The sequence below is a fragment of the Taurulus bubalis genome (assembly GCF_910589615.1).
Source record: "Taurulus bubalis genome assembly, chromosome: 8".
NCBI classification, from domain to species: Eukaryota; Metazoa; Chordata; class Actinopteri; order Perciformes; family Cottidae; genus Taurulus; species Taurulus bubalis.
In genome coordinates this window covers 17,027,141-17,048,237 of record NC_136596.1, presented here as the reverse complement: position 1 = coordinate 17,048,237, position 21,097 = coordinate 17,027,141, and the positions used below count along the sequence as shown (strand labels likewise).

The window sequence follows — 21,097 nt, the reverse complement described above, 5'->3', positions numbered from 1 at the left end:
GGTGTTTGTTAAAACATAAAACATATTACAATTTCTATCTTTGACATTTCAAAAGACTTTGTTTCACTTTTTTAAAGTACAGAATAGTTACTAACCCCAAAAAATCCTATTCATTTTCTGCATAGACAAAACCAAACAGGATACGAAAGTTCCAAGATATGCTCTTTCAGCATCCAGAACCACTTCCTTACCAATTTCCTGTCTGTCTGGGCTTTTAGGGTTAGAGTTCAGATTAGACCAGACATGCGGTGTGACCAAAACAACTTTAAACAGTGCTGAATATTGACCATGCAAACATAACTCAACAGAACTTGCAGTTGCTGCCTTTGCGCTATTCACCACTCCCAAAGAATATAAACTTGTTGATCTCTTTACTACATACAGTATCTGCTCTATACAACTACACACTACATGTGGCTCCTGGCAATGGAACATAAAAAGGACACAAATGCAGACAGAAAAGGGGATGAAAGAATGAAAGGGGGCAGAGAAACTATGAAAAAAAAACAGATTACAGAAAGCTGGAAAGCAGAAGAGCCAGATCAAAATTCATCTTTCATTTAAAAAAAGCTACATTTATCTCCATTTGCACAATATCACTAATATCCTTTCCCTCCCTTTGAAATAAACCTAGGCAGAAAGCCACAAAATTTAAAATTAACTCAAAAGGACATTATGGTCACAGCTTCATGTTCTGCCTAATAATCTCTATCCTCCTAACTATAGAAATCTGTTAGCACAGCATCTAAATATCCCCAAAGCTGAGCCCTATAGAAAGTGTGGCCACTTCACTACAGCACTGGGAGAAAACCAAAACATAATCTCTATTAGTTAGCATTTGCAGTCATTCTGACATATTGTACTGCACTTTCTGCTCTTCCTCTCCAGCTACTCCCTCTGAGATGACAACCTATTACTGCTAGCTGCTACTCAGGGATGTGGAAGCAAACCGGCGGGTAATGAGCGGAGGTTTCTTCGGGAAAGATGAGGAGACACTATCCTTGTACCCACAGGAAAAGGTCAGCAGTAAATCAATGTGCCATTTCTTTAGCACCCACCACCATGAAGTTCAGCTAGCACCTGATTTGAGGCTAAGTAATAACTGGGAGCTCATTAGCAATAGAAATGACCAGCGTTTAGAAAAAAAACTGTCATTATGGAAATAGTGCTGACATGATGAGGTTGAGCAAATTGGGTCAATTGATCAGCGCACGTGTGACTTTTTTTAACTCTTCATTATGGGAGTTCTGTGGCGTCGAATGTAACTCACTGTTCTGTAAAGACATCAATATAGCTCCAGTGCTGGTGGTGAGATTAAGGCTGTGCACACATGACACATTTTAAGTAATACAAAGACACATTTTCAGTAGTTTTCAAAGATTTTAAATCCTATTGCATGCTGTTTTTGCGAAACACCATGCTGTATGCTTTGCAAAGTGCCCAGTGCGTTTAAAGTCAAAATCTAATCTACTCTACATAGAAATAAATTATCTGCCATCTAAATGGTTAAAAGCAGAGGAAGGTCTTTCTCAAGTTACATACACTATAGAAATATAGGGGTTAGACTGAATACTGGTACTTCCTGCCAAACTAATTTGACAACAGGGAACGGCATCAGTCTTAGGTGACATGAAATGGAAAACAAATTTTTCGCCAACTAGCGAATGGTATTAGTTAGCTAAGTGAGCAGCTGACTTCTTGGTTGTCTTGCCAAAATGAGACTTCTTAAAAAAAAAAAAAAAAAAAAGTGATGATGCCCTCAGGTTTCCAGGCCAACAAAGCTTGTTGTGCGATTGGTCCTTGATTTCTTTCCAAACTATTAGCTTGAAAGGTGAGAATACCTGGCTTCTTCCTCGGCGTCTGTAGTTCCTCCGCACTATGTTCTTGTAGTTTTCACTCTTTTTGGTCAGGTAGTAAAAGAGCACACACTCCGCCACCGTCTGAAACATTGAAGAAATGGATTTTTAATAATAATTTCCTTAGAAGACTGGATCGCTCGGGAAAACAAACAAAAAAGTGTCAATACCTTTCTCTCCAGAAAAGATGCAATCAAACCAAAGTTTTTGGGGTGCTGGATGAACCTGTGGGAGAAAAAACAAAGAAACTCTAGCAACCCGGTAATGGAATGACTCAAAGTCATTGGTATTTGTTGAAAAATTCTAATAGGAGATCAGAGAATAACACAAACGTGTGACTGAGAAGGTGATGTCACTGACATGGAAAAAGAAAATTCTAAATTTAAGACTAAGCTGAGGTACATCTATTGCATTTATCCTGGATAAAATAAAATAAAAAGACATCTAACAAATTATAAAAAATGACACATACAAATATCTTACTCGATGTTTTAGATGAAAAGTATGAGAAAGAGAAACTGAAGCTCTTCCTTTTGCATTTGGGTAGACTTTAAAGTCAATATTTCAACTGTGTGGGTTTGATCCGATTTGGCAGCTAGGGATGCCTCCTCTCGTTTCTCAAGAAAGGGGAAGAATCACTTCCTTACCAATAACTTTGTCCCATTTTCGGTCACCCTAATTTCTCAGGGAAAACAAGACATGCTTCAATGGTGTTGCTTAAAAAGAAGCGCTTGAAAAAAAGCTCTCGAGAACTACAAAATGAGAAGGGAGCTGAAAGATAGTAAAAAAGCTGTCTGGTCATACATTGGAAAATGTTAGTCAAACTAGTCCCTAGTAAAAATATTTTAGGTGTATATTTGGCCAACGAAAACCCAATCTAGCTGCGAGGAAGTAAAGTAAATAAAAAAGAAAAGGAAATGATGTCTGCCACTGTGACTTTACCAGAGTGTTGTTCTTACTTCTCTCTGAAGGTGTCCTTCTCCTGCTCGCTCCACATGTTCATAACCTGCCGGTCCTTGTACACCTTCATGGGGTCATCCATCAATCCATTCATGTTGATGAACTTGATGCGCTGCTGCTCAGCGTCAAAAAGCATAGGAGGGATGACCGCCAGCTGCCGCATTTGCTTCTCTGTGTTCTGGCGTACACCAATGCCACACACACACACACACACACACACACACACACACACACACACACACACACACACACACACACACACAACATCCTGAAGTGAGTGGGTCGGTCTCGAGAGGGAAACTATCTGACAGCATGGTGCTCATATTGACATGCACTATATGAAATCCGTCTTCAAGAGTTCAGAAGATAGGTGAGGAGGTTTAGGATGTCTTGTTGGCTCAGCAGTCAACGTATACTCTCACTTTCCTGTCACTCTTCAATTTTCCACTATTACACAATCTTATAAATGAGATAATGTCCGAGAATAGGAGGGGGATTTAGGAATGGTGCTGTGCTATCTTGAGGTAGGAAGCTTTTCTTGAGACAATGTGTCCCAATTGGACACATTGCTCCTCTTAAATGAGACCAGGCTGACATGAGAGGAATAGGTCTAATGTGTGAGTAGTGGCTATCATGGCCTCCTTAAAACTGAAAGCTCACATTGGAAGAGTCAGACCCTAACCTCATGCCGAGCAAATCTTCTGCATAGACCTTTAACATTGATTATAAACAAGACAATCATCCGGTTAGGCCAGTACGCGTCGTTGCAATTCTTATGAAAAGTATAATTAGATATATAATGTTTTAGTTTTCTTATGGAAAATATCTATACATTTATCGTAATTCTAAATTTAATCAGGCAGCCATATTTGGTTTCAACTGGGCGTGAAATGTGTGAACTATCAGCTTTTAGATTTTTTTAAATGCAACTATGGCACATGCTTTTTTGGACAAGACTGACGCCTTTGATAATGACACTTTTCCAAAAGCAGCTAAATCTGCAGGCTACTACATGGTTGATATTGTATTACCCATGCTGATCTTTTCCATTCTCTGCCTTGAAGTCTACATTAATCACAGAACTATAATACTGTGGACGAGTACACAGAGAAAAAATACTGTTGCATCAACAGCTGAGGCTATGTGTCGGCTGTGCATGTTATAAATGGAAAGAGAAGGAAAAGAGAAAAGAGGGAAGACAGTAAAAAAAAAAAAAAAAAGAGAGAGACAGGCAGTAAAACAGCCAGAAACTATCAAAGTTTTGGGAGCATTTCAATTGAAAGCAGCTGTGCTGCTGTGCTTGCCACTGGGCTGTGGTGGCCTTAAAGGGCTAGTATTTAGCTTTGGCTAGCCCTGCTAGCGTAGCTACCACAAATATTGCAGTGGCATACCATAATATCTGTATAACAGCTGTATTATATGACCATGTTGAGTGCCAAATGCCTCTGAAACAAAACTACAGTAAGTTGTTCCTGTTATCTTGATTACCATGTACAGCTAGGGAAATTAAATAGATATTCATAAAGATCATCATATATGTGGTTTTGAGTAAGGAAGTTAATTTATAGTCTTGCCCAACTTGATTTATTTTAATTACTTATCTACAGGATTTACAGTATAAAAATAGTTAATTAATCATACAAATATTTCATAACATTCTCAATTATTAAATTGTTTAGGCCCAATTACTAAAGAAACAGGCACATTTATATTTGCATGTTATTCCAATATAAATCTCTTCAGACTTTTGGTTTCATTCCTGGTTGCAGTGCCAACCTTGACGGTCAATACAATCAGACAATTTGAACTTCAAGAGGGTAATAGTGTGAATCCACCATGTTAGAAGAGGAAGTAGAGGGGCAAACATCTTGAACAGCTTACCTCATGCTCTGATATTCCATCAATGATCTCGGAGACCTCATGTTCACTGCGAGCTGCAGACGATGCCAGCCCACCTCTCTGCCCAACACGGCTACAAAAGGGAAAGCACAGAAGACCCGTCACTCAAAAGCACCCACTTGTCTGTAACTGAGCCACGTACACCAAATTAAATCAGATCCCGTTGTCTTTACAATAACAGCAGTAACTAGACAACAAATCAAAGTGATTAAGTCATGTCCATAAATTAAGTGCCTTCTCCTCTGTTGAACAATCACTTGTTGACCTCACCTCTGCATGCGCTCCTGTAGCTCCCTTTGCTTGCGGATCTCTGGGAACTGCTTCTCGTAGTACTCCCGCACCTTGCCATCCTTGGCTCGGCGCCGCGGATTGCTTTCGATGCGGTCCACCTTCTTCTCCCAGGCTTCCATCAGCTGGTCATAGCGCTGGCAAAATTTCTGTTCCTGGAGCACCATAAAAAAAATGAAGATCCCTCAATCCATTGCAGATCTGCCTAAATAGCTATTTTTCGGCTTTCCCTTTGCTCTAAAGACAGAACACTAAATGACCATCATGTCTAAGAAACTACGTTTTTTTTCTTTGTTCTTCAATAATTGTATTCAGAAATCTTCCTAAGCTCTCTACCTTTCTGTTGTGTCCCACCATGAACCTCTACATGTTCATGAGGAGCAAAAATGATATGTTGGTATTCTATGGGGAGTTTGGCCTTGAACCGACGACAGACCACAGCCTCCACACAGGCCGGCTGTAAAGCAGACCATTAAACCCGGTGGAGACACGACCCTCAGTAGGCTCATAAACCACAAGGTGATGTCTCTCTGCACTCTGCCACACACACACACACACACACACACACACACACACACACACACACACACACACACACACACACACACACACACACACACACACACACACACACACACACACACACACACACACACACACACACACACACCTCCAGCTTTGATGCAGGTGCTCCATTTGATCGGTTCTCTCTGGCCTCACATGAATTTGCAATAAATAATAAATGCAGAGCTGTGAAAAACAGTTGTCGCTGGCACTATCTCTGTGGTTTAAAAATATTATATACTTTCCCATCACGTTTCCTTCTTGTGGATAGATGCAAATTTCATAGCAAAACATGATTTGCTCTAATGGTTTTCTGTCAAGCTAGTTGATTTTGAGATGTCTGCCTGACTCACGCCATTGATCTGCTTTATTTATGGTCATGCTCTTGGGCTCAGTCTATCTCAATCACTGGCACTCATTAGAAGTGCTTGGTTGACGTGAGAATTCAACAGATGTAGTTTTATTTTATAGTAAGAGCTTCTTTTATTTTTCAAAAGCAATCCATTTTCCCAAGGAACAGTAAGAGTACAGACAACAGATCCTGCCCGGAGCTCTATTCATCTTTGGTCTGCTTAAAATGGCCACTCACTTCAGGAGCAGCTGGCCCAGTTTCCCACTAGTCATCCATCAGAGTCAAAACATGTTGAGTTCTCTACTTACCCACTGCTTACGAGCATGATTTCTCCTCTTGAAGTATAAGATGAGCTTCTTCCTCATTGCCTGGTTTCTAAGAGGGTTGAAGAAAGAGAGGCATGGAGATAACAGAGGGGCAGAGGGATATAAACAAAAGCAAAAGGTGAGGACATGCACAAAACACTTAATTACGTTTTTCACTTTAAAAAAACAAATTTAAGTATGTGATGTTCTCTAGTCTAGATCTTCGGGTACACGTTTTCTACCCTCTGCACTTTCTTCGCCTCGCTTCTTTACCCAATAAACAAACAGAAACCACACTCAAACGCAAACAATGCCTGTCCTTGTATGCCACCGCTCGATAAACTTGCTTCTGGGTGGAAAGGACAGCGAGGTGAGCCAAACTTATAAAACTTGTCTGGGCTGGGAACAGCCAGCCAGCGCTTCAAATAAAGGTCAGGGCCAGTAATCTCCTGAGGCAGCCACTCAGTTTGTCTCTTTCTGTGCTGCAAGACAGAATTTTATTCCCGACACTTAATCTGTCAATTATAAAGGTCAGGTTTCCCACCGATTAATGTAATCTTATTCTACATTAGTCACTTCAGCTGATCCGCGGGGTCCTTCAGGTCACAGGAAAGGACAGAAGACAAGGAAGTGGAGTACTTGTGGTATATGAGTTTTGTGAAAATTAGAAGATAGCATGATAACATGTATGGGTCGGGAGGGATAAACACACAGTGTGACCTATTCTCCATTTCCCAAACATGTTATCTGCAATACCAAACTCAAGTTTAATCTAAACGGCCTTAACCCCCAACCTACATGAATACTCACTCACAAACAAATAGACACATATTGAGCCACACCATTGCAGCAGAAAAGATAAATACGGTTAAATCCAGCTAAATACTGTTAATAGCCACACTTACCGTGGTGGCATATAATGAGTGAGAAATAACAGGAGTGATAGACGAAGTCCAAAAGAGACAGAGGCGGTATTGTTCTCTGGAAACCAGATGGCAAAGAGAAAGATTAGCAACTCTGAACCCATACGAAAGATTTCTTTTGTCCTTCTCTAAGCCTGTGCAACTTCTGAGATACCGGAGAACACTTCAGACTTCAAAGTTTGATTTTGTTTTCATAGCAGTTTAAATATGCAAAGGAATTATCATTAGCTGTGTGTAGTAGATGATATGGGGACTCAGATGCTGAGAGCTCCACAGAGAAATCGGTACTTATCTATTCCGGCAGGGACGAGTGCCAACCGGTTATCAAAACAAAGAAGTAAAGAGTGTGTGCGTGTGTGTATATGTGTGTGTATGTGTGTGTGTGTCTTTGTGTGTATGTGTGTGTGTGTGTGTGTGTGTGTGTGTGTGTGTGTAGTTAATTGCTTTGAGGCAATAATACTGATCAAACGATGCAGGGATCAAACGGTGAAGACGGAGCAGTGTTCTGGCAAGAGGTCAGACACATCTTGTGGTATGCCACTGTACCCAAGCTACCGTGCCAATGGTGGAGACGAGCTATTATAACTCTCGGGGAGCCCGTTGATGTTCCACAGCGAGTTATAGTATTTAAGATTGCAGAGCCTTCTTGATAGACATGGCAAAATTGTGTAATCTCTTCTCCCCTAACTGCATAATTCCATTAACACATGACATTGAAATCATCAATTCAATATTCATTTAACGCAATGCCAAGACAGCCATCCTGCTGTTAATATTTCATCTAAATTTCATTTATTATTATTATTTCATTTAAATCATTATTCATTTTAGTCCATTTTCAGAAGCAATGGCTGTTAGTTTTGTTTATTTATCTATTTTCTTGTATGACTAGTGCATTAATTTGCAAATAATTTTGCCACAATAATGGCCCCATAACAATGTTTCACTAACAGCGCAGGTCCTTTTTCATAAGCTCTTTGGCATCATCTTTTTACCCTCTGTAGCTGCGCTCGTGACACATTTATTCCAGTAAGTTTCATTGCTAAATAAACAAAATGACACCTCGGAATTGCCATTCTTTGCAGTCTGCCAAGGGGGAGTTGAGATGTGTGGGGGTGGAGACAAGTGGCGAGCCTCTCTCTCTCTCGTAGAGGCAACATACAACCACTATGGGAATTAATAGCTGCTAAGATAGACAAGTTTCACTTTCCACTGTTAGTAGCTTAATGTTTACAAAGCATTTCAAAATACCAGCACAAATACTACAGGAGTGCATATGCTCCATTATACGTTATTCCATTTGTACACAAACAAATGGCCTGTAAATACAATCAATAACAGGTCAAGTTTCTCCCTATAGTGCAGGACTTCTTCAGCATTTCAAGCCCGTTTTTCTTTGATAGCTTTCATTTTCACCAACTGAGCAATTACAGTCATTATGGGAATTTAGTTTGGTAAACTCTTTTCAAGGGCATCAGGACAGCTTGAAATGCATTATTTAAATTTTCGGGGATATAAAACAAAGCATTCAGTGGTGACACAATTTGCATTTCAAACAATCCAACAAGAGCTCCCGTATAAATGGTTGAACTCACTAAAGAGTCTGTCAGTTATACTTTAATGGCTGGATATAAACATTTCTTAATGCGGAAGCATGTAGGCATATGTAGTAACAGACTCACATTTTGATGTTCTCATGGTACTGCTTGGTATCAGAAGGCTGATTGTACAAAGGCTGGAACACAAAAAGGAACAAACACTAAAAAACTGTGTGCAACAGATTGTAAATGAACAGATTACAAACAGACAGAGTGACAGAGTTCACTCCAACATCTCAATATGACTCTGACCGTGCCCTAATATTAATGTATGTGTATATATATATATATATATATATATATATATATATATAAATAAAATTGAAAAATGTTTAGCCAAAAACATAAGTGACTCAAAGCCGACTGAAGCCCAACAACCTGATCAAACTCGATCCAAAGAACTCACTCAAAATCAATGTTGCGTCTTGCATGAGCCCATAAGGTTATCGGTTGAATACAACTAAGTGATGAAAATGTGTATGTAGAAGAACGGATGTTGTGTGGACAAATATAGTGTGCGTGTGTGAGCAAATATATGACTATTACAAATAAGAGAAAACAATATTGCAAACAAAAGCAGTCTGGGAATAATGTTGAAAATAAAAGTCCTTTAAAATAAATAAAGAGAAAGATCTGCAGGGTTACGTTTCGGTTGTCAGTGGGTTTTGGCATCATCATATTCAATGTTTTCAATATTGCTTATGAAGCTTTGGGTAAAGTAACATAATATTTTTACTTTGTTACTTTACACCTCTGCTAAAGAGCCTTGCAACTATGCACTTGTTGTTTCAAGCATTCTGTATCCCCATTACATGACATTCAACAAAATGCTGTTTCAATAATTCAAAAACATGATGGGAGGGAACAAAAAAAAAACATAGACAATCAAAGTCTCCACTCACCAGTTCTACCTTGGGTCCCAGTCCCTCCAGTATCCTGTGAGCCTCTTCTGCCTTTTTCTAGTAAGGGAACACAAACAGAAGTAGTACATTAGCCGGCCGCCTTCACCTCAGCCATCACCACGGCAACGCTGTGAGCACGCTCACTTGATCACTGAGGCTACACTACTGCTCGCTGGTTGGCTGGCTGGAGAGATGGATGCAGCAACTATTATTAGAGCTTTTAACTCAAGCTGGGCCACATCTCCTTGCCTCAGCTCCCTCTTTCCTCTCCCCCCAAAAAAGGTTACTCACATCCCCTGAGCAGAGAGGAAAAGAGGAAGAGCAGGCAGGTAGACTAGTGGAATAGAAAGTGAGTGGGAGAGATAGAGCAAAAAACATGGAAAGGAGAGAGGCGGGGGGGGGGGGGGTAAGGGAGAGTAAGGGCTTTGGTGCCGATCTCAGAAGAGACATCTGATGAAAGGGAGAAATATCTCACCTCTAGCTCACTACCTACAACAAAAACTCCTGGCAGGGACCATAAAGCAAGTGAGAAGAAGTGTTGGGGCAGGAAGCCGGGCAGCAAACAAACTCCCATCTGTGTCTCTGGATGACCTCTGTGCAGCTCTGCTCCTCCATACATTTGTATATTTAGCTCCAGCAGACAAATGCGTGAACAGTGTCCCAGACTACCCCTCTCAATGTTCTCGCCACTCGTTTCCTTATCCCACTCTGTGCACACTCTCTCTGCTTCATCGATCAAACAGACCCTCCTTGGTGACACACCACATGCTCTGTTGCTTTCCATCTCACTTCATCTCCTTCAGTGACCTCGCAGTGAGACTGGCAGGACTGACACATTCACAGATGGGATGGCAGTACAGTGAGGGAGGGCTGGATGAAGAGGGAGATTTTAGAGGCGACAACAGAGACAGAACCTGCCGGTGTGTATGTGCACGTCAACCTTTATTCTTCACCACCCACAATGTCATGCTGCTTCCTTGTCTTTTTCACTCTGTCTTCCTGTAGAGGTAGCACAGGAGGTGTTTGGGATCTACTCCTAAGTTTACACAAGACTCACGCAACAGACTTTGATGTAAGACCCCGGAGGAGCTCACGCACATAACTCAACACAGGCCACCTATGGGTGATGCTAAATGACAGGGCTCCAGTTTTCAAAGTGCATTTCCTCTGTGACAAAAGGCAAAAGGAAGCATGGATGATTTACATATGCCCATACTTTACATATTATTCAAATGCAGATACAGTAACATAATGGTATTATTCTTCCTGAATTTTCTTTGCATTGATTTCCTCATTTATGTTGATTTCTCACCAGTGAGTAAGTGTAACAGGCTGCAGAGTATTGCCTCAGAACGCCTGCTTAATACAGAAGCAGTTAATGAACAGCAATTATTAAAACCAGCCTTTCATCCTCTGGGAGGAGTAGGGAGGCTGAAGGATGTCTTATTTCCCTTGATGTCATTTTAAGCAAATTTGAAGACAAGACTGCACTAGGGCTGCAACAACGAATCGATAAAATCGATTATCAAAAGTGTTGGCAACGAATTTCATTATCGATTCGTTGTGTCGTGCGATTATTACGCCGGGCAATAAGTCGCGGTGAAAAAAAAAAGAGCTGAGCAGAGCAAAGTAGAATGAAGCAAATCACGTAGTTGGGCTTAGCCAACAACGTGATGTCGTGGTCATAAGAGACCCAGAATGAAAGAGTTTAAGGAAGAGGACGCTCTATATGGAGCAGTACAGCTTCCATCTGTCCAGTATTTCATACATATTGATAAAGCAGGGTATGCTAAATGCAGCCTCTGGAGGGATCAATTACAGTAAAAAGGGCTCACATTTGGCAGATGTAAAGTATACATGTGTATGTTTTTAGTGTTAGTCCATTTTATTGTTTTAATTAACAGCTCAGGGATGTTCAAGGAGCAACCTGTTTGTGCACTTTCTGAAGATGTTTTGCACTGTCACTTCTGTTTTTGAATATAGGGTTGGAAATGAACGCTTTTTTGATTTCTTTTTTTTATCCGATTCATCGAAAAAAATAATCAACCGATTAATCGATTATTAAAATAATCATTAGTTGCACAGTTACACCTTTGTTTATGCCCCCCGTGGTAACACACAGGACTGCTACTACTCTGGCAGTGGCATTATAGCTGTAAAGCTTAGCAACTGTACTGCAGTCAAAAAGATTGTTTCCCAGTGGATCACATGATCCCTGAAAACAGATAAACTTATGAAAGTAGCACTGTGGGTGCTTATGCAACTACAATCACAGCATTACAAAACATTTGTGTCTCCAATGAAGAGAACGCACAAGTGAAAAACAAGGGACAGCAGCGAGGCAAGACTAGGCCATCTTAATACGACATATACATCCACAGGGTTTTGTCTGGGAAAGCTGGTGACACTGAGCCCAGAGGGGACAGATGACACCATAGTGACGCCAGCTCAAAAAGGCTGGAGTAATTATACCCCACATGCACAAATATAAATAAATGTACTATAAATATATTTTCACAAATAAATACACACAAAAGGCTTGGCATGTCACACAAAGCTTTAACATAACATTACACCATTTACACGTAACCACTTAATGCAACTTCAGATAGATGACCGATATAAAAAAAAGCCAAGCTGAAATAAATTTTAACAGCATTTAAGCCAGCTGTTGAAAATATGTAAATACATCTGTCTCTCAAAGAGACATACTTAATCTTTACTCCTGAAATAGACTGATAGAAAAGGCCATTTTAGAGGTCTGTTCCCTGTGGCAGTTAAAGTGACACTGAAATAAGCCATTGTTCTTCCTCCATCCATCCATCCATCCATCCATCCATCCATTATCAGCCGCTTATCCGGGGTCGGGTCGCGGTGGCAGCAGGTTCAGCAGGCCGACCCAGGCTTCCCTCTCACCCGCAACACTTTCCAGCTCATTCTGGGGGATCCCGAGGCGTTCCAAGGCCAGCCGGGAGATATAATCCCTCCAGCGTGTCCTCGGTCTTCCCCGGGGTCTCCTACCAGTTGGACGTGCCTGGAAAACCTCTAATGGGAGGCGTCCAGGAGGCATCCTGACTAGATTGTTCTTCCTGTTGTATTTAAATAATCAGAAAGAAACTACTACAGCAGCAACTACTACAGCAATTAAAAAAAAATGCAGTCATACAGATGGGTAACTGGCCATCATAGCTTTTATCAGATGCATGACAGCCAAAGTACAGTCACTGAGGTGCCCGTATTGGTGAGAGAGCAGTGATCTGTATGATCTGCCTAATGGAAACGCATATATGAGGCTGAATGTAAACAAAAGTGTGTTAAATCTCATTTGGATTTTGGATATGATACACTTAAAATAACCAAAAGTTAATGAAGTCCATGTAATGTTAATTATTTGGAATTAATAAATAAGACCAAATGTTATGGTGACTAAAATCATGACTATAACTGGATGAGTAAATGCTCTGTCACTGTAGCACTGGGCTAAGCGTGAGGGAAGCTAGAAAAAAGGTGAACAAGCTGGTTCTGTCTAGAGAGAGATAGATAGCGAGGTTAGGGGGGCAGGCAGTAGGCCAGAGTACATCCTGCCAGTCAGAGGGAAGTGGAAAGTGTTACAGAGGTCAAGCTACATTGTGAAGTAAGCCAGGATGATTTCAGAGGAGTCTTGAGCCATCTGCAATCTGCTGCTGTTGCATAGAAGTGCTTGTGGTTGAGCTGATGACAGTAAGGGTCAAAGTCATGAGGGACACTCCCAGTGCTGTGGTTTTTCCTTTGAAAAGGTCTTCTCAGGATATTTTGGTTCTTATCTGGGGACATCTGTGCAGCTGTTGGGGATTTAGTCTCTTGCTAAATTACACTCAAACATGGTGACTGTTTGCTTGCCAACACATGGGCTTTAAACTAGCTTCTCCATTTGCAACATATCTTTTCAACAAACTACACTGCTTTGCCATTGTTTGAAACGGATTTGCCTTGAATGTGTCAAGAGACGCTGTTCAAAGCATTCAAGAGCACTTTCCCTTTGTTCCAACACTTCTAGTTTCCCACAGGGGGCTTGTTGAAAGATGTTGAAGATGGGATGTGATAGAGTAGGAGAGGAGTTCCCTGCTTTAAATGTCAATGCTAATAAAACTTTCACCACTAGGGGGACTGAAAGCACTGAGAATCACTCCTTAATAAAATAAAAAGGTACAATTCTGCACAGAGCACTAATGCATATAATGATTTCTGTGACTAGGACTAACTAAACGCTTACAAATAGCAAACGTGCGTGAAATGAAAATGACAGAAAAGTCCTCTGCAGACATCGATCTCTTCAGAGCCCCTCGTGTTTTGCTCAGTATTATACACACATTATAAGAGGACTCCACACTATGTCTACATTGTCAATAGAATTAACTGTAAAATGTAATGAAATAAGTAAATATGTGGGGCTTCACTCAAAGTAAAAATCTCTGTGGTTTACTCAAAGCTGCACCTGCTGGCTAACCTAGTTTACATTAGGTTACTGTCTCCATCTCCAACACTGACTCGCTGCCCTATCGCTGGCATTAGAACCAAATAACCAAAGCAGGCAAGAGAATATTTAGCAGAAGTAACAGTCTGCCTTCATTTAGTTTTGTATCAGGTCAGAGAAACAATACTGAACCATGGGGGGAAAGCCATCAGCTCGCTCTCACTCCGACATTTGCTTGCGGTAATACAATGCATATATGATCAAGTGAACATTTTTGGGCCTGAGCTGTGGGCCACAGTTTGAGCGTGTGTGTAATCTACTGACCCTGTTCTCATCGTAGATGATCTGCACCAGGCTGCGGTGCTTGGCCTCGCTGGGTGGTGGTGAGATGGACCGCTCTGGCTCGTGTGGCTTTGCAGCCTCCTCCTCCAGCTGTTGCTGTAACACACACACACACAAAGATGAAAGTTAACACTTGACAAATCCAAAAGGGCCTCCATTTTCCTGGAAGACCTGTGGCTCACCAGTTCCTGTTGTGAGGTTAAAGAGTGTGTGTTACATCAACAATCCCTCCCCCAGACACTCCAGCAGGGATGAGACCAACTGTCCTATTAGCTGTAATAGCTATTAACTCCCCAGGGCCTTGTTAATCAAAGAGTTACTACAACAGCCTGCAAACAAAGCCAATGCCTGCTGTGTGACTGGAACCTCCAATTGGAGAGAGAGAGAGAGAGAGAGAGAGAGAGAGAGAGAGAGAGAGAGAGAGAGAGAGAGAGAGAGAGAGAGAGAGAGAACCACTGTGAACTAAACAGAGATAGATAGCAAGCAAGAATTTGGGAGTTGGCAGATAAAACTGGGAATTAAAAGAGTATCTGGCATGGTTGAGGTGCGTCAACCTTCATGTTTCACTGCCATTTAGCGGGTTCAGTCTTTACTTTTATGTCTGTCAATCTCTTCTTGAAGGAGCACAGATAGAAAAGAGGAGATGCTGATCTGACATTCAGCATAAAAAGGAAAAGTTGTTTGGCTCTCATGGGCTATTTACATTTACAACCGTTTTGCATCTTTGGCAGATTGGATTTGCCAGATGTTGATACGGTGTTAATGGACCAGTCAGGATCATTAATCCTCCCACACTCAAGTACCTCAATAAGCAGCATGCGGAAGTAGCCACTTTCTTCTGCCTGTGATAATTGTAGGCAATAATGAGATATTTATTTGAACATTTAAATTATTTATACATTGCATTTTCTAAAGGCAACACAGAAAACAGCTGTTTCGATACATACGGTCATAAAGAAGGCATGCTGTGTGTCCACATTTTGCGTATGTACAGTACCTAGCATATCATACAAGCAAACCCTTTGTCGCTTATTATTCAGCAATAAACATCAATGTGTCTGTATTAGTTACTAGTTAGCTACCTGGCTGAACTGCTTTAGCACAGGTCATAAAGTTTAATTTTGGTCTTCCTTATTCTCGCAAACTACAGTATGTGAGGATCTACACAGAATCTAGTATAAAAATAACAATACTGATATGTATTAAATAATTTCTGGATTTATTATGTATATAAGGCACATACAAAGAAAATAGTAATATATATATATATATATATATATTTTATTTGAAGTAATTTATCATCATGGTAAAACCCTGGAGGCAGGGCCCAAGTGTTGCTGTGTGGCGTGCATATAGCTGATCTACAGTTAAGTCAGCCCCCTCCATCTCATGTCTTGTCAGGGGCTTCAAAAGGGGGGAAAGGCGGCCTCCAGAGGATCCACACGAGAGCGGAGCAAGAGGGATCCTCATGTGGCATGAAAGGCCAGGATAAGCATCTGGTGCAGGAAACACAGACATTCCCATAGAGACGCCGCCCTCACCTTCTTCCCTTTCAGAGTAAAATAAAATAAACCAACCATCCTGACCTTGGCTGACATGACACAGGCTGGTGGTAACCTAAGCTCCAACCCCACCCCCCCAATCCACTAACTCTGCCACAACTCTTAAGTTTTATCATGCCACTTAATTAGCACAGATGTTTTAATGCTTGAAGAGAGCCGGACTGTAAAAAAAGAAATAAAAGAAATCCATAAAAACACTGTATTGAGGTAGGGTGAGTGGAAGGGTCTTGATTTATGCTTGTAAACAATAGAGCTTGGTCTCTCAATCACAAGTTCCAATCCTAACGTTAGATTCAGATAGGCAGCTTTACTTTGGTTCCTTTTGCAATTTGGTAAAGAGCCCAGATTAATTAAGTCTTTTCAATTAACAAAGGGCAACGCACAAAACATTAGCAGTATATTATCTGGTATTCATTTATTTCATCAGGTGAAATGTTGTCAGCAACAAGTAGTCCATAAAAAGAAGGAAAAATTGCATTTGCATTTGTCTGATCAGTATGTTATTTGGAGGCCATTCTCCGCCAGCTCAGTACTTGCAAGTAAAAAAAACAACAACTGGAATGTTTGTTATTATTACCAGTAACGTAACATATACTGTGATTACATACTTACTCAATTGTGTCTGTATTCATTTACTGCAAAAGATACTGTACTAGTCTGTGTTGTTGTTGTTGTTGTGTGGTCCAGTCATTGTTATTATTAATGTAATGTTGTTATCGTGGGGAGGCTAAAGGGTTAACGTTGCGTCTACATTATTAGTGTATTAATAAATACCCATTAGAGTCTTTCAGTGGTCAAGATAATAAATAATTATCAGTGTGCCTAATAACAACACATATAGCTGCCATCAATACATTAACCTCTTGCTACTATTGAATGATGATTTATTTAGGTCATATGAGTAAATAGACAGAATTTAACTGCATGCATGATAGAGAAGGGAGTTGTGTGAAAAAGAAAGAACATAACCATACAGTTTCTTTACTAAACATGGCAGGCGACCAAAAGGGAGACAGTGTGGCAGGGATACGAGTGGTTTAGCAGTTACAAAACTGCCACCATAATCATCCTCCTCCCCCATGGAAACTGTTATTTATAGCCTTCTATATTTTTAACCTACTTTTCTCCTAAATAAAAAGACAAAGAGAAGAGGGAAAAGGGGAATGCAGCCGCCTGGAGGAGTGAGTGTACAGAATCGTGTCACATTGAGCAAAAAACAGCTACAGAACTTGACTGCAGCAATTACAACATAGCAAAGTCTGTTTAAGACTTTATTACACCGATGCCAACTGGAGCCTGGCAGGCAAAGTTGCACTGGAAAGCTACACATGAACACTTCAAACAAGCCAAACACTGCCACAAAGAAAATTCAACAAGGAGGCCAGCATTGGCAAAGAGTTATACATCTCCAAGCATGACGGATAAAGCTACTTCATAGTGCTTTTAGGTATGCCTGCCTGTAAAAAAAAATATGTGCGGAACGCACACAAATGGCATCAGAAAGTGTTGCCTACTACTCAACTTTCTTCATTGTTGCACATAATCTCTTCTTGCACAAAACACCTCATGAAAAAGAATGTTTGGTGTACCTAAATCATCTTCTAAAAGGGTGGGTCATATCAAGTTGCATGCCCCGCAGCACCGACACATTCATCTAGCGCTACAACTATCAACAGGTAAAACCTTTGGCAGAAAAGATTATCAATTCCCAAGCCAAAGGCATTTACAGCAGAATATCTCCACAAGGAAACATATATCCATTTTACAAAGAGGGAGTTAAGCAATAAAACTTGATCGCATCAGTTTGCAATTTCTAAACCCAACACAAGCCAATACAATCTCAAAGTTATGATATGATCCGTGTGCAGACCTGTTTTTTGCGGAGCTTGCAGATCTGCTGCTCTACCATGGTGATCTCCCGGTCTACGCGGTCCATGTTCTGGATCAGCTCCTCCTTGGAGAAGCGAGCCGGCACCAGATCCAAGTCAGGGTCCATATGGACCGGGCTCACAGGGGAGATTGGCTCCAACTTCCCCATTCCACTCCCACGGTCCTACAGAAGCACAACAAAAAGAAAAGGGCCATGCTTAGATGTAAAATATGTGTATAATTGTAAGATCAACTTTACACTAGAGCAAAAGTCAAACAATAAATTCATGTTATTAAAATAGGAAGACTGTGGACACAGATTAATATGTCAAAAGGGAATTTTGTATGGTAAGAAATTATTTTTGGATAACACTAATAAGCGAGCCGGTTAGTGGAACGTATCTGACATACAACCAAGAATAAGGAAACTTTCAAACCTCTCAGACAAATTAACTTGCACACTACACTTCTCTCTCCTGTTAAAAAACTTCTTGTGTCTTCCTCTGATTGCATGAAGGTTACTTTACAATAAATCATCTAAACACAGTCTGTATATCCTATGGGAAGGTAACACACGGCAGTAATTAAGTCTTCTGGGTAATGAAAGCCAGCGTAGCGTCTCAGTATCACTAGACCACACTAATGAATATGAGGTCACGGCCTTTCTTGCCAGGATTATGTGCAAGAGCTCTGGCAGCTAGCTCCGTTTAGAGAGACTTGATTTGAAATACTCTGTTTTTGAGGATGTAGGGGAGAAATCTAAACTGAGCAGCTGTACTGATGACAGTAAAGAGAAAAGATTCATCAAACCACTGATCTTCCAAGTACAGTACTCCTAAGTAAGCGTACACATTCTGTGAATATACGCTTATAACATAAACTCTTAGAGTTGGACCATCTCTGATCTAAATAACAGAATTATTCACACAACCTCTCAAGGTTGATGGAGCAATACTACTTTTTAATGGATACTGTGCCTTGGTTCCTCACAAAAGCTGCTCAATGGAAGCTGATTGGATTATTTCCAGGGAATTGAGATAATGGCTGCAACTAATGATTATTCTTTCATGACTGATTATCTGGTGATTATTACCTTGATGAATCACTTAATCGTTCGGTCAGAAAATCGTGAAACATGTCAATCCATCACAATATTCCAAAGCCCACGCTGACATATTCAAATTGCTTGTGTTGTTCAAATACTGTGTGTACAATATGGTGTAAATAAGGCAAATGTTTGTTTAATGGATTCATTTGATGAAGGTTGGGGTTTCCTCATCACTCCACACCAATTTTTGTCTCTTCGGTGAAGTGGAAACTCAATTTAAGTGTTTCCATTACAGTCGCTTTTATCAATACACAAACTCAGCTCAGTGTAAAAAATGTTTAGCATTTGCTATTGCTCTAAAATGACTACAACTTATCAAAATGGTTACCAATTACTTCCAAGTAGGGGTGTAAATCACAATTAAAAGAAAAAAAAATATATATATATAATTTGAATTATAACCATTAATGTTGCAGCTGGTAATGATGGAGCTAATTTGAACTACTTTATATACATAATAATTCGGCCACACACACACACACACACACACACACACACACACACACACACACACACACACACACACACACACACACACACACACACCTAATTAGTACAGTACTTGAGCAGCCTAAATGTACTTGGTTACATTCCACCACATGTTTACAAAAGCACATTAGTTCTTGCATCTTAATTTTGCTCTGAAATTGTACCAGATTGGTGCATTTAACTTAAAATGTGCACGAGTGGTTTTATCATGGACACTTTGAGTGTGCCGTCTTTAAAAAGCCCAGCCACATATCTTTTTTCCATAATCTGGCATCTCATGCTTGAAGACAATTCTCATTAATCTGTTCACAAGAGTGGAAATGGAGTTACGGTTACATGCACCGGTTTATGTAACGCACACAAATGGTAAGAGAGGACCCACTTGTTGTGCAGGGACAGAATCTTTTCCTGCTCAGTGAGTGTATGTGTGATCCTACTTTCTGCATGTTGGTCAGCATTCAAGTTCTAGCCTCCGTAAAATGAGTGCGTGTTGATCCAGCTTGGTTTTTGTTCTGCGTTATTTTTAAACGTCTGAAATGAAGGTTATGTAAGTGAGCTAATCTGGACTAGGCAGGCTGCATTATAGCCCTGTAGACCTGCTGTGATTGAAAATGTCAGTGCCAGAAGATGTTAAAGGGCTGTCCTATACCAAGAAGCCGGAGTTGCCAAAGCCAATTAGTCACAACAATTCACCATATTTTATTTATTTACACCATATTTTATATATATGATATTGTTACAGCTCAACATGCAAAACATTCTCTCTGGGGGAAAAAATTGTGGTGGTGTAAAAACAGATATCATAACACAATCTTTGTGCATGTTCATTAGAATCCCAACATAAGATTCACAAAATAATATTAAAAAAAGATAATGTCATTTTTTGAATGGTGAGCGGTGGGTTTGTGAGTGGGAAAGGATGTTTTCAACCGTGCAGGAGTTGATTCATAATAAACTTCTATTCCTTTCATTATTGCCTTCATTGCTGTAGTTGTCCATTGGTAATTTCATTTCATTTTTGTATTACTGTTGACACTTTGTTCCGTTGCAAACTCAAGGGTAGGTAAGTGTGAGCAAATGTTTAGAGAGGGTTCTTAACCATGGTATGACAAAACCACAAGGTCCAAAGTAGTCTGCCTTCTGGTGTTGTGCCCTACACTGTCCTCTGTTCTTGCCAACAGTACATCCACAGCTATTACAACTGTGACATAGTGGGAAAAGGTCCCAGGCCAATAGCTAAGCCATTGGCCCCACACACATTTTATATGCCCTCGACAACCCCGGTCACATTTAGAACATTCCACTGCATGACCTCTTGGGCTGTGCATGCATCAGGTTTGTTTTAGGTTACCTCTGGGTGTTGTAGCGTGTCTGGGTAAATGTGTTCGGTTTAGTAATAACTAGCCTATGTGACTGAGTCACGTAGTCTTGTGTCTAGTGTCTAGACTGATTATGAACATCAGTTCTGTCAAGTTACTAAATGTTAGGCCACTTAGTCGATTAGTCAGCCGATCGGTCATTTTGGCCTTTGGGGAATAAGATTTCTTCATTGGTCATTTTTTGTAATGCTTTTTCATGCTGAATTACTTATTTCCATGATTGTATGACCACATATCTGGTAAACAAG

The 21,097-nt window shown here is 40.5% G+C and overlaps 1 protein-coding gene across 1 annotated transcript in view; it reads right to left on the bottom strand.

The window, feature by feature from the left end:
* Nucleotides 1–21,097, bottom strand: part of ncor2 (nuclear receptor corepressor 2) — a 62,885-nt gene that overhangs the window by 30,506 nt on the left and 11,282 nt on the right. The window contains exons 4-13 of the mRNA XM_079222449.1: nt 17,875–18,057; nt 14,425–14,538; nt 9,648–9,704; nt 8,830–8,882; nt 6,228–6,294; nt 4,986–5,158; nt 4,698–4,788; nt 2,816–2,994; nt 2,027–2,081; nt 1,842–1,940 (exon numbers count right to left, since the gene is read on the bottom strand). Coding sequence (XP_079078575.1) covers nt 1,842–1,940; nt 2,027–2,081; nt 2,816–2,994; nt 4,698–4,788; nt 4,986–5,158; nt 6,228–6,294; nt 8,830–8,882; nt 9,648–9,704; nt 14,425–14,538; nt 17,875–18,057 — 1,071 coding nt within the window. The remainder of the gene's footprint in view (nt 1–1,841; nt 1,941–2,026; nt 2,082–2,815; nt 2,995–4,697; nt 4,789–4,985; nt 5,159–6,227; nt 6,295–8,829; nt 8,883–9,647; nt 9,705–14,424; nt 14,539–17,874; nt 18,058–21,097) is intronic.